The sequence below is a fragment of the Pelobates fuscus genome, chromosome 6 (genome assembly GCF_036172605.1).
Source record: "Pelobates fuscus isolate aPelFus1 chromosome 6, aPelFus1.pri, whole genome shotgun sequence".
NCBI lineage: Eukaryota > Metazoa > Chordata > Amphibia > Anura > Pelobatidae > Pelobates > Pelobates fuscus.
Window position 1 is genome coordinate 287,413,954 of NC_086322.1, and position 13,514 is coordinate 287,427,467.

Consider the following 13,514-nt stretch of genomic DNA (forward strand, 5'->3'; position numbering starts at 1 on the left):
TGGCTTCCGTCCATTGTCCAAAAGCAAATGTTTATTGCAGTATCCCTGCCGTGACGACTGCTCCGACACTGGGAAGAGTCTAGTGAAGGAATTTTTGCAGAACTTAATTTAGTATATACTATAGTAAGACTGAATAATGTTTATTGGAGTATTTAATTAATGACTGTCATTCATGTTACTTCAAATGGTCGCTAAGCTACAAATTTTAACCACTGGTACATTTTTTTTTTTTAAAAAACACTTCTATTCAGCAAATAGGGTAAATAGGAAGCTCCCCTTCCCGCGATGATATAAAATAACAACTCCCATGATGCTTTGCCAACCTGAGCATTGGCAATGCATCATGGGCATTGTAAAACTACAAGACCTACCTAAGATTTGGCCAGCCTACTTTATACAATATATAATAGATACCTCAATGTAACTTCACCAAGAAAAAAAAAAACTCTTTTCATTAATGACTGAATTTTTATTTTTATTTTTGTTTATTTTATAAAAAAAAGAAAACCCTTTATGAATCAGCCTCAGACACAGAACTGGGCAGAGTGTGATGCATGTGCACAATGTGTGTCTGTCCGGGAAAGGGGTCTCCTCACACATCACAGGAGGATTAGTACCATAAACACTGCGTGCATGCAGGGCTGTGTACAGTTTGGCAGTATCCGGTCTCTCGCCTCCTCAGTCCCATCAAACCTTCTTTCTCTTTCCTGCTCAGGGACCACGGGGAGTGGGGGGAGCATCCCACGTAGTCCACCGTGCTGCATCTGCTGCTATTTTGGCACAAATAAAGCGGCAGTTTTCTCAAGGCATCAGCAGGCAATTTCCTCCAGTGTCCCCATGGTGGCCTGCAGTGGGACAGTCACAGTGTGGCTAATAGTTTCTGAATGGTTTGGCATGGTGTCACAAGTGCTCTGCACAGAGAGAAAATAAGTAGATGGTCAAGCAGCTTATTTTATTGTTTTCTTTTTTTTTTTTGTTTTTTTTTGTAGAATATCATTTGTATATTTGGGTTTAACACAGATAGGGTTCTTCACTACACTGAGAATTGTTATTGGCTGAGATCACCACTTCTTATGATGTCAGCCAAGGAGGCAGATGAGTTGGTGTACCCGACCCTATAGTGTTCCTGTAAGGCCAAAATAGCAAAACTGGAAAAGTTATTTCAGTCAGCTATGCTTTCCATTCAGCTACTCTGGCCTTAAATTTGAAATTCACTTTGAATTCACCTTGAATTCTCATTTTCATGAATACCGCCGTGTGTATTTGGAAGATCACACTATCTAAGTATTCTTGCAAATTTACTGCTCGTTTAAACATAATCTATTTATTCACTAAATTGTGAATTGTTTGTAATTCAAAGTGGATTTAAAAGTCGAATAAAAGAAATGTACCAAATCTTGACCATTCAAGTAATTCTGTAAAACCCAATGAGCGGATTTGTGAAAATTTGTTTAATACCATCAGAAATGTGTGTGTGTATATAGAGAATGAAAACGTTATTCAACTTCAGTTTCTAGTTGAGCTAAGAAAATATCATAGTAAATGTTTTGTCTCACTTTAGGAATATGGAAAATGGGTCAAACAATAACATAAATATTTTTTTTATATGGACATTAAAAAATATATATTTATATACCCTTTTAAACCACTATTATAAAGGACAAATCATATTAAGAACACAATTTATATTTGTACACAAGAGGGACATTTATGCTCCATATGTGTCATCATCATTCTTGTAGTGTGAGCAGATATAGCCACATTGGATAAAAATAGATATAGTAAATAAGCACTACGGTGGAATACAAGTGACCTCATTCTGTTGAGTAAGAAACACCAGTTCTCTTTGTGTTCTGTAGAGCTAAACATTGTAACATCTTTGATATTAGTAGATTCACTTCGTAGAAAACCGGGGATCGGAGAGGCTTTGCCCATTGTACTCTGCCCACTGTCTTCTACTACCAGTTTTGTGCATCTCTTCAAAATATCAGTTCAGTACTAAGTTTTAGAAAACTCTAAAGCAGTCATGATTCTTACGTTGGACATTTAGGACCACCAACAATTCACAATTTATAGATAGACCTCTTTTGTTTAAATATTTGGAACTTGATTATAGGTCTTCAATAAGCTCCATTTTGAGAACCACTTATTAGCTAAAGAATACTTGCCTGTTGCCATTGGTATGACAGAACAATATATCAGGACAGATGTGTAGAATAGCCATCCTGGGATTATACTATTGATCATTGGCCAATACATGCCTTGATATGTCATATCTAGAAAATGTTCCTGATTGCAAATTTTGCTTTAGTCCGCTTCGTGTAGATTCTAGAACCCCCATAAAGCACTAATCCCCAGTTCTACCTGTGTTAGAACACAACTACACCTGACCACAACTTTATATGTACACATTGATATCTGCAATGAGTCTTGGTTAATTAACATCCTGTTACGTAGCATCCAACCCGTACGGACAACTCACCATATCCTCTGCTCGCCTTCCATCCTCATTCTCCCTTCCAAGGAGATCCAACAGTTTTTCTTTGATCAGCTGAAAATAACCAAAATTAGAATATTTCACAACAATAAAACGTGGAAGAAGCCATCACAGATTAGCACTATGTAGTATATCATTGACATAGTATTTAGTCATAGGTTGCATGTTGTTCTCAGAAAGGTTAAAAGAACAAATGTTACTCACTATACATCATATATTTTTGAGGTTAGCTATTCAATACATCTATCTAATATGGGGTACACCCGGAACATATATTTGTAAGTAGTGGTGCTGCTGTAAAGACCAAAATATATACAAAGTAACAGATTAAGGAACAGCGCACACAAAAATAATACTGTTTTAAATTTTACAAGGCTAATTGAAATCATTCACCTACCCCAACCCCCGCTTGGCATAAAAACATTTTTTTTTTACTTTTTGCTCACACTTTTTAAGTGCCGAGACTCCATTGGCACTGCTCACCTCTCTGTCTCTTGCAACTTCTTTGAGGAAGCGTCCCTTCTTTCGTAGGTGGTCCAATCAAATGCTCCTTGTAGATGAGCATTGGGGACTTGATGTGCAAGGCAGAGAGCTCCACTTGAGCATTCAACGCTTCTCTTAGGAATGCATTGAGTGCATAGTTTTCCTCTAAGCTGCAGTTTTACTCAGTCAGGGGCAGTGGCGTACACACAATCCATGGGGCCCAGGTGCGAAACTGATCCATGGGCCCCCCCTTCCCTCCCTCCCTCTACCCTGACCCTCCCGCCCTACCCTGACCCTCTCCCGCCTACCCTGACCCTCTCCCCCCTGACCGTGGGCCCCCCGACACATACATACAGACACAAACACCCCCCTGACCGACACATACATACATACATACATACACACACACAGACACATACATACACACATGCAGACACATACATACAGAGACACACACATGCAGAGACATACATACAGAGACACACATATAGACACATACATATATACAGAGATACAGAGACACACACATATAGACATACATATATACAGAGACACAGACACACACACATACAGAGACACACACATACAGAGACACAGACACACACACATACAGAGACACACACAGACATAGACAGACACACAAAATAGACACACACACATACATACAGAGACACAGGCACACACATACATACACACACACATACAGAGACATAGACACACACATACATACACACATACAGAGAGACACACACACACACACACACATACAAAGACACACACATACATACATACATACAGAGACACACACACACATACAGAGACACAGACACACACATACATACACACATATAGAGACACACACAGAGACACAAAATATTTCCTACCTTTTGTGACTTTCCCTGGGGTCCAGTGGTTCCCACTCTTTCCTGCTTCCTACCGCGCGGGCTCTCTGTATGCTGGGAGGAGTGACCCAGAGTCACTTCCTCCCAGCAGTGATGTTATCACAGGGGGCCCGGTAGCGCTGTTAAAGCGCCCAGTGCTGACCGGGCCCCCTGACAATCCATGTTCATCGGGTGGCCCTGACAGCATGGGCCACCCGATGGACCTCTTAACATGTGGCCCCGGTGGTTTGCCGTGCAGGCCGGGGCTGCAAAACATTGCGGCTGGTACCTGGTTGCGGGGGTCCGCAGGGTGGCCGGCCCCCTGGAGTGACGGGCCTGGTCGCAGCTGTGACCGCGGTATGTACGCAACTGGTCAGGGGAGTAGAACTGCTTCTAGTGGCTTCCTAGAAGACAGCCTTTGGCGTTCTGTTTAACCCTTCAGTATTTTACACTGCGGCTTACAATGACAGGGACACTTCATCCAGACAGCTTCATTGAGATAAAGCGGTCTGGGTGACTTTAGTGTCCCTATAATAAAATTGCAAGTATCAGTTTAATCGTTAGGATTATTACTTTCAGGGAAATTATTACTTAAAATCTCAAAATAATGAGTAAGCCAATTCTGAATTAATATATATATATATTTGCAGGTATGTATTACGTTAAATATTTTCTTTAATGACAAAACAAAATAGTTGAAATAAAGTGTAAATTTGTTTTCATCAGACAAAGGGAAACATTATTTAGCACCTATGACCTCTGCTTGCCCCGTTAAAATATAGTAAAAACCCACCTTATTTTTACACCCACTAACCCCCCCTCCACCCCCGATCTGCCTCCTTGATGATTTCAGCCAATCACAATGCATTCACACAGGAAAGTATTGTGTGCAGTACTGACTCAGGAAGCACTTCTACTCGCCGTCTGAGGAGTGGCCACCAGAGGTGTTCCTAGGCTATAGTGTAAACACTGCCTCTTTTCTGACTATACTCACCAGAACAACTACAATAAGCTGTAGTTGTTATGGTGACTATAGTGTCCCTTTAACTTACCATAAAATAAAAAATATCATAAAATTATATATATATATATATATATATATAATTGATAAAGTAAGGTTGTAGATAGCATATTAATGAGAACTACAGATGGAATAACTAAAAGGATATTGGAAGAATTTAAAAAGGGCAATAGCTCTAACACGGAGATGCAAAGTGTAGCATATCTGATACGATTTGAAGAGCGTTTTATGATTAGAGAATGTGTACAGCAGATAAAGTTACATTTCTTTCATTAAAACCTCTGGTGACAATCTTCCTTATCTTTAACAAGCAGCATTCCATAAGTCCAGAGGGCTGAGCTGAGCAGTTTTATTTGAAAATAGGGAAAACGTGTTTCAATTCTATGAAACATAAAAAACATGATTTTTTATGTTTGAATTATTTCTTATTCCTATTGTAATAATTTATAATCGCGGTTATGGTGTAAAGAAGCTGCAAGCCTTTTTTTTCCATTTATCTGACAGAAAATTCCCTGTGATAGAAAGCCTTTCTCATTTTTAGCATTGCTAAAGGGGTTAATGGCTATTGAGCTCGGCTAATACCTGCATAATCCATGTATATGTTTTTGCAGAATAATGAGAAAAGGAAGCTTCTTCAGTCTCCCTGGCAGTCAAACCACTTAAAAACACCTTGACAAAAAATGTGAGGAGCAGTAACATTAGGCTCCTTGCACCATAACCACTACACTAAACTGTATGGCTTATGATGCTCGGTATTTTCTTTTAAAGGAACACTATAGGAATACTACAGTCTATATCTAGATATGTGGCAGACCTCTCTGCCTCTGGATTGTTATTTTAGGCTATTAGTTATGTTTGCCAGTCCCCGGTTGTTCGTGTGTTCCCTGATTGCATTCCCTAAAAGACGAACGAACTACTGAATGACGGGCCACCCAGCAGGGAAGTGTGCTGCTCTTTAACCTTTCTGACCTTATTAACATTGTAGTTAACTGCAGCCACTTCCAACTCCCGAAAGGTCGTCTGGGTGGTCGTCGTTCGTATGAACTAACACGTGGCGACGGCCATCTTGGACAGTCAAACGCCCAGCGGTGTTCGTCGACAACTACATGGAACTAATTTCGGACACTGTTTCTCATGAACACCGCTGAGATCACCAACTATCCATCTCTTTGTTCCAGTTCATATATATTGACAATCCACAAACGGAACTGTCCCAGATAGCTAAACTCATGGAGCTCATTCTTTCTGCCGAACGCACAATGAACACACTTTTAGCTCAATGGCGATTTGACTGTATGTATGGCATCTGAACACTGTTCAGTTATATTGAGCGCTCAGATCCAAGCTATCTGGGGATATGTCAAACGTGGGGGTTCCGTTCGGTAAAATAGGAATTATATATTTTTATGTGTTTTTACTGTTATTGTAAAATGGGGATATTCTCTATACCTGGAGCTAATTGAGTTACTTCAGGCTCTTAACCCAATTATCTCCAGGATAGAGAGGAGGAGTTTCACTGTTTGTGTGGGAGTGTTTTCATACTGTAAATGCATATGATTGGATACTGTAAAAATGTCTCAATCTTCCACAAGGTCCCTATGGGATTGTCCCTTGCTGGATGACCTGCATAAAAGGCTGACATGTGGCCACCATTAAACAGATCCTGCTTGACCCTCAACACAGAGCCTCGTCTCGTGCTTGGGGGCATAATTCGTATGATTTCTGTTCGTCGCTTAGGAGTATTCGATAACTTACTTTCTCATATCCGGGGTGCCGTTACAAGAAATATAACTCCTTTTTGCACTCAAAATATTTTTTAAAAAAAAGCTTTTTATTCACCTTTTTCCTGCAATGAGACTCCTATGGTGCTGCTGAACACACACCTTACCAGGGTGTGTCTAAGGTGCTTAGAAAATAAAAAAGAAGAAGAGTCTAAGGTGTTTTTATTTTTTTAAACACAGACATACCTGTGTAATCCCTAAATCCGGGAATGTTGGATGTTCCTTGAGGAGAGGGTTGAGGAGCACTGCTCTAGGCTAACTGATTATTATGGGGAAAGTGGTCTACAAACATCGGGGATGCCATGTACAGCAATCATGCTCTCACTGTTCCGATCAATTAGACAGAACAAGAATTCTTTCAATGTAGATGTTTGTTACCTTCAATACAGGGTGTACCTAGAAAATGCCTAGGAAAATGTACAACAGGATATGTTCTACTAACAGTATCAAATATACGCAGGTTTAGGCTTATTCTAAGAAGTGCCTTTTACACGTATATCGTTACAGTATCTTTAAAGTAGTGCTAATGTATTGCGTACTTTAGAGGCCATGATGCTCTGACCATCACAGTAGTGCAAGGTGCATTAGCCCCTTCCTGCAAGCGACTCAGGAAGGGGCTCTTGAGAATGCAAGAACCTACTTACGTCCACTTAAATGAAACAGGTACACCCGGAGCCAAGTACTTTGGTACATTAAGTAAAATGACGAGTGAAACCCATTACTCGTTTCTCTTATCTCCTCTGCAGAGGGCTTATATTCTTGATGCCATTAAAATGGCATTCATGCATGCACGATTTTTCAATCAGAGAGAAAGGTGGAGAGATAAGAGCTAAAGAGACAGATGTAAAGAAAATTAGAAAGAGTAATGAAGGGAGGGGGGACTAAAATAGGGAATTCTCATGTGGCTTCACAGGAGGAGGGATATTAAAGTTAATTAGAAAAACAAGTGCAATTTAATGCTAATTTTACATGATCTTGCTTGGTATTAAGGTCATTTTTTATTTCTGTGTACGCGAATAAAAGTACAGGCAGTAAGCTGTACAAATAAAACGAGCCTGATATCATTGTGAAAATACAAAAAAAAAAAGACATTGGATTCCTCATTGCGGGAAGATTTGTGCACTTAAAAATTGACTGAATCAATCTTTCTTCAAAAAAATGCTGAAAATTTCTAGCAAGCACACTGGAGACTGTCAAAGCAAATCAATGAGAAAAAATTACTAGATACTGTGGCAAACCTAGCCACTTCTGGACTGTAGTTATTAAAGGTTGTCCGTAGGCTGAATATGTACTGTGTATTTTAAACTGTGTATGTACCGTATTATGGCCGTTCGCATGCTGGCAGCCGTACGCTGCCAGCATACAAATCCCTTTCGTTTGACGAACCACGGCTATCCAGGCCGTTCGCCATACGAATGCGGGCTCCCCAGGTAGACCACCCACTCACCAGTCGTGTGGCACCAATTAACCGATTGCAACAATGTTGCAATCGGTAATTAAGGGCTCTCCTAGGTGGCCGTCGTTCGGCTACCGACCATGCGGCGGTCGGCCATCTTGGATCCTTTGTCTCTGCAGCGGTGTTCGGTCCTCGAGAGCCTGGAACTGAAAACGGCTACTCAATGATCCGAACACCGCTGGACTTCCAGAGCGTTCGGGAGTTCCGCGTTCGGCACATTCTGTTCCCCATCGATGTTCGGTACTTTTAAACCGAACTCAATGTCTTAATGTATTTTGTGCGGCGTTCGGTTAGTTTAGCTGGGATCGGAGCGGTATTCTCACTAAATGTGCCCGCCGACCCCAGCTATCTACCGAATGGTCATTCGTCTAAAAGCGAGTAAAATTGTATAAAATATAGATTTCTGTATAAATTGTCGGTTTTGCTACACGAGGGGATAATCCACTTAATCGTCCATTTTAGTGGGAGTATCCCTCTCGTGCAGCAATGCCTGTTGGGATAATTACAATGCCTGATGGGAGAAATCCCCTGTGAAATCTGTAAGGAAACCCCTTGCAGGGGGAACTGCATAAATATGGAAGTCTGTGAATAAAGCAAGTTAGTTGACTCCCAAACTGTGTTTCGTCCGGTTATTGGGAGGATTGGGAATATTGCCGTGCTTTCTGCTCTGACTGTGGATTACCTGAAGATACCAACGGATATCGTGGACTAATATACTGCATTCCGTTACAGATACATTTTCGGTGTCTGTGAAAAATCCGGTGAAAGGCGAAAAATGCCAAAATTCAGTTGTCTCTTCCTTTAGCCACTTCACCAATCCCAAGACAAGTTACTGTCACTAAGTTGTCATCAGTGGGTCAGTGCTAAAATTGGAGCTATTATTAGTACTTCTACACTCTGTCACACCGAATTGCATATTAAATCCGACTTTACTGATAGATGTTATCTTTATAACTTAATTTATATTATTATCTTAATGTAATATTAAGTCACTTCAGACAGTACACTCAGTTTTACCAAAATAAATACAAGACGTGCTCATGCACACAGACACTCACACACATAGATTGTCAAACACAGCAAGATGCTTGTACACAAACAGCCATACTGACATCCACCTAAAGATGGTTACACACACAGATGTAAATGCAGTCAAGTGCGCGCACACACACAAACACCAACACACACGCAGTGTACTTTTATTCTCTCTATACCCTGGGCTGCCCAGCCTTGCCCCTTGCTTACCCTCATTATAAAACCGCTCATTATAAAACCAGCAAGTGCCAAGATATGACATAATATATTGACACCCACTCTCTTTGCTAGAGCAGCACCAGCAGCAGTATGGAGATAAACATCCAGAATGATTTACTGCATCAGCTTTGGACATTCAATCTGAGAATGGAGAGCGAGAGAATAGATACATTTTATTTACGCAAAACCAACATAAAGTGTTGGGGGCCTTTAACCTGTTACTGAAAGCAAGTCTGTGCTCCCAAACTGGGGAATACGGAAGAGGTGTGTCTAACACTAGGTATAACGCCCATTGAAAACATGACTGATGCTCTCAGGAGGAGAGAAGTGTTATGGAAATAAATGAAAATATGAGCTTTTAATAGTATTAAAGGAAGAAACACTTAATTGTTTAACACGAGTTAAGCAGATGCTTAGAAAACTGCAAACCTATATCTGTCATGGCAGGTTGATTTTAAATGGACTCTGTCTCCAAATTAGTTTTGAGCATCTCATAAAGAACATGCTTATACAAACATTGGTGAATGTCCAATGTAGTCAAAGGATAGCTTATGACAAAATAAGGAGTACTTTGTCTACTGGTAAATCCTCAGATCAGTTCAGTCAATTCCCCAAGCTGTCGCTGCCTCATGTGCGTATAACTCTTTTCAGCCCTTATATTTCACAGCATCCACCACACCTACTCTTCCGCTTTGTCTTTTTTTTCCAATTCATGCTATCTGTAATAATTAGTAATTTATTTTACAACGCATGGTGCGCAGTAGCAAGGAGAATGCTCGGCTTAGCTGGGTTAATTAAATGCATGCCATATATACCTCAAGAACAATGAGTTCCATTTCAAGCGTTTTAAATGTATTAGAAATATCTTAAAAACACGCTACACAGTATATATATATATATATATATATATAAAAAAAAAATATATAACACAACGTAACAGACAATTCATGCACTGTTACAAAATTACAGAATATAGGTTAGGTGGGAATTAGTTGAATTGGGAAGTGAGAGGACTGGGGTGCACAGTGTGAGCGAGAAGAGAATCTGAGAGTTCTCCGCCAGAGACAGGACTCAACCGAGAGGATCTCAGTCTGCAGCTATTAACTCATTCATAAATCCTGGATAGAGAGCTTTTTAATTCCTTTTAATTTCAGTAGACACAGCACGGAGGTAGATAAAAATACAACTGATGGAAATGGCAGAAAGCTTAGATCTGCTGCCCAAACGAAATGTAAATCTGTATTATACACAGAGCACTGAGTGTATCTGTATTATACACCGAGAGCACTGAGTGTATCTGTATTATACACCGAGAGCACTGAGTGTATCTGTATTATACACAGAGAGTGGTGAGTGTATCTGTATTATACACCGAGCACTGAGTGTATCTGTATTATACACCGAGAGCACTGAGTGTATCTGTATTATACACAGAGCACTGAGTGTATCTGTATTATACACCGAGAGCACTGAGTGTATCTGTATTATACACAGAGAGCACTGAGTGTATCTGTATTATACACAGAGCACTGAGTGTATCTGTATTATACACAGAGCACTGAGTGTATCTGTATTATACACCGAGAGCACTGAGTGTATCTGTATTATACACCGAGAGCACTGAGTGTATCTGTATTATACACAGAGAGCAGTGAGTGTATCTGTATTATACACAGAGAGCACTGAGTGTATCTGTATTATACACAGAGCACTGAGTGTATCTGTATTATACACCGAGCACTGAGTGTATCTGTATTATACACAGAGCACTGAGTGTATCTGTATTATACACAGAGCACTGAGTGTATCTGTATTATACACAGAGAGCACTGAGTGTATCTGTATTATACACAGAGCACAGAGTGTAACTGTATTATACACCGAGCACTGAGTGTATCTGTATTATACACCGAGCACTGAGTGTATCTGTATTATACACCGAGCACTGAGTGTATCTGTATTATACACCGAGCACTGAGTGTATCTGTATTATACACAGAGCACTGAGTGTATCTGTATTATACACAGAGCACTGAGTGTATCTGTATTATACACAGAGCAGTGAGTGTATCTGTATTATACACAGAGAGCAGTGAGTGTATCTGTATTATACACCGAGCATTGAGTGTATCTGTAGTATTATACACAGAGAGCAGTGAATGTATCTGCATTATACACAGAGTATTGAGTGTATCTTTATTATACACAGAGCATTGATTGTATTTGTATTATACACAGAGAGCAGTGAGTCTATCTGTATTATGCACAGAGCAGTGAGTGTATCTGTAGTATTATACACAGAGAGCATTGAGTGTATCTGTATTATACACCGAGCAGTGAGTGTATCTGTATTATACACCGAGCAGTGAGTGTATCTGTATTATACACCGAGCAGTGAGTGTATCTGTATTATACACAGACACAGGGCCGTTTGAAGGAATTTGGGGGCCCCAAGCAAAATGGACATGGAGGCCCCCCCAAACTCCAACCCCCCCCCCCACATGCACGCTCAAGGTCTGGGCCCCCCGGCGCCTGCACCCGGGTCCTTCCCCCCCCAGCCCCCCGAGTACGCCCACAGGGATGCAGTGTCTGCAGGGCCGGTGCAAGGATTTTTGCCGCCCTAGGCAAAAGTAAAGTTTGCCACCCCCCGTGTGACATCACAGTGCCCCACCCATATGATCTGCCATGTTAACTAACACAGTGCTGCAGTGCCGCCGTGTTTACAATAAAAGGCCTGCAGGGACAGGCTATAGACACCAGAACCACTACATTAAGCTGCAGTGGTTCTGGGGACTATAGTGTCCCTTTAATGTGAGGTAAATTAGAGATTAGTGCCACGAATAATATACTAGATTGCCTACTTACAACCAGATGAGGATGATGATGGGCTTCAGCTGCCGTCTGGCTACACTGGTCTGGTGTAGAACAGGCTCTCTGGAGGCGATTTGTAACTGTGGTCACAAAAATCAATGTTCTGGGAGAACGGGAAGCAGCTCAATTTTTTGAGGGCCATTTACACAGCTCAAGGTCTGGGTCCCAGGGTCCACCTTCATGTTCCACCAATGAGTTTGTTCACAGGGGTGTGTGTGTGTGTGGGGGGGGGGGGGGGGGGGGGGGATGTCCTGATGTGTGTAAGGAATGCATTGTGTGAATCTGTGTTTGTATGTGTAAGGGCTGCAAGGTGAGTTTGTGTATGTATGGGATGCAGTGTGTGTGTCTGTAAGGCAGTGTTTCCCAACCCAGTCCTCAAGGCACACCTACCAGTCCAGGATTTAAGGATTACCCAGTTTTGTCTAAGGTGTTTTTAGAAAAAAAAAGAAAAAGACACAACTGGGTCACCCCTAAATCTTGGACTGGTAGGTGTGCCTTGAGGACTGGGTTGGGAAACACTGCTGTAAGGGATGCACTGAGTGTGTGGAAGGGGTGCATTGTGTGTTGCTGTGTGTAAGGGATGCATTGCTTGTGTATGTGTGTCTGTGTGTAATGCATTGTGTGTTTTTCTGTGTGCAAGGGGTGCATTGTGTGTGTGTGATGGATGTCAATCTCTCCCCCTACCCCCGTCAATTTCCTTCTTCTCCCCCCCTCTCCAATTTCCTTCTTCTCCCCCTCCCTCTCATTGCCTTCTCCTCCCTCCAATTTCCTTCTTCTCCCCCTCCCTCTTATTTCCTTCCTTCTCCCCCCCTCCAATTTCGTTCCTCCCCCCTCCAATTTCCTTCCTCTCCCCCCTCCAATTTCCTTCCTCTCCCCCCTCCAATTTCCTTCCTCCCTCCCCCCTCAAGTTTCCTTCCTCCCTCCCCCCTCAAGTTTCCTTCCTCCCTCTCCCCTCAAATTTCCTTCCTCTCCCCCTCCCTCACATTTCCTTCCTCTCCCCCTCACTCAAATGTCCTTCCTCTCCCCCCTCAAATTTCCTCCCTTCCTCTCCCCCTCCCTCTCCCTCTCCCCCTCCCTCAAATGTCCTCCCTTCCTCTCCCCCTCCCTCAAATTTCCTCCCTTCCTCTCCCCCCTCAAATTCCTACCTCTCCCTCCCCGCCTCAAATTTCCTTCCTCTCCCCCTCCCTCAAATGTCCTTCCTCTCCCCCCTCAAATTTCCTCCCTTCCTCTCCCCCCTCCCTCTCCCCCTCCCTCAAATGTCCTCCCTTCC

At 41.9% G+C, this 13,514-nt stretch overlaps 1 protein-coding gene across 2 annotated transcripts in view; it reads right to left on the reverse strand.

The window, feature by feature from the left end:
- Positions 1-448: 448 nt before the first annotated feature.
- ASIC2 (acid sensing ion channel subunit 2) overlaps positions 449-13,514 on the reverse strand; it is a 491,697-nt gene continuing 478,631 nt past the window's right edge. For both annotated transcript variants that reach the window (XM_063459381.1, XM_063459380.1), the window contains exons 9-10: positions 2,483-2,551; positions 449-911 (exon numbers count right to left, since the gene is read on the reverse strand). In XM_063459381.1, the coding sequence (XP_063315451.1) occupies positions 810-911; positions 2,483-2,551 (171 nt within the window). In that variant the 3' untranslated portion in view covers positions 449-809. The remainder of the gene's footprint in view (positions 912-2,482; positions 2,552-13,514) is intronic.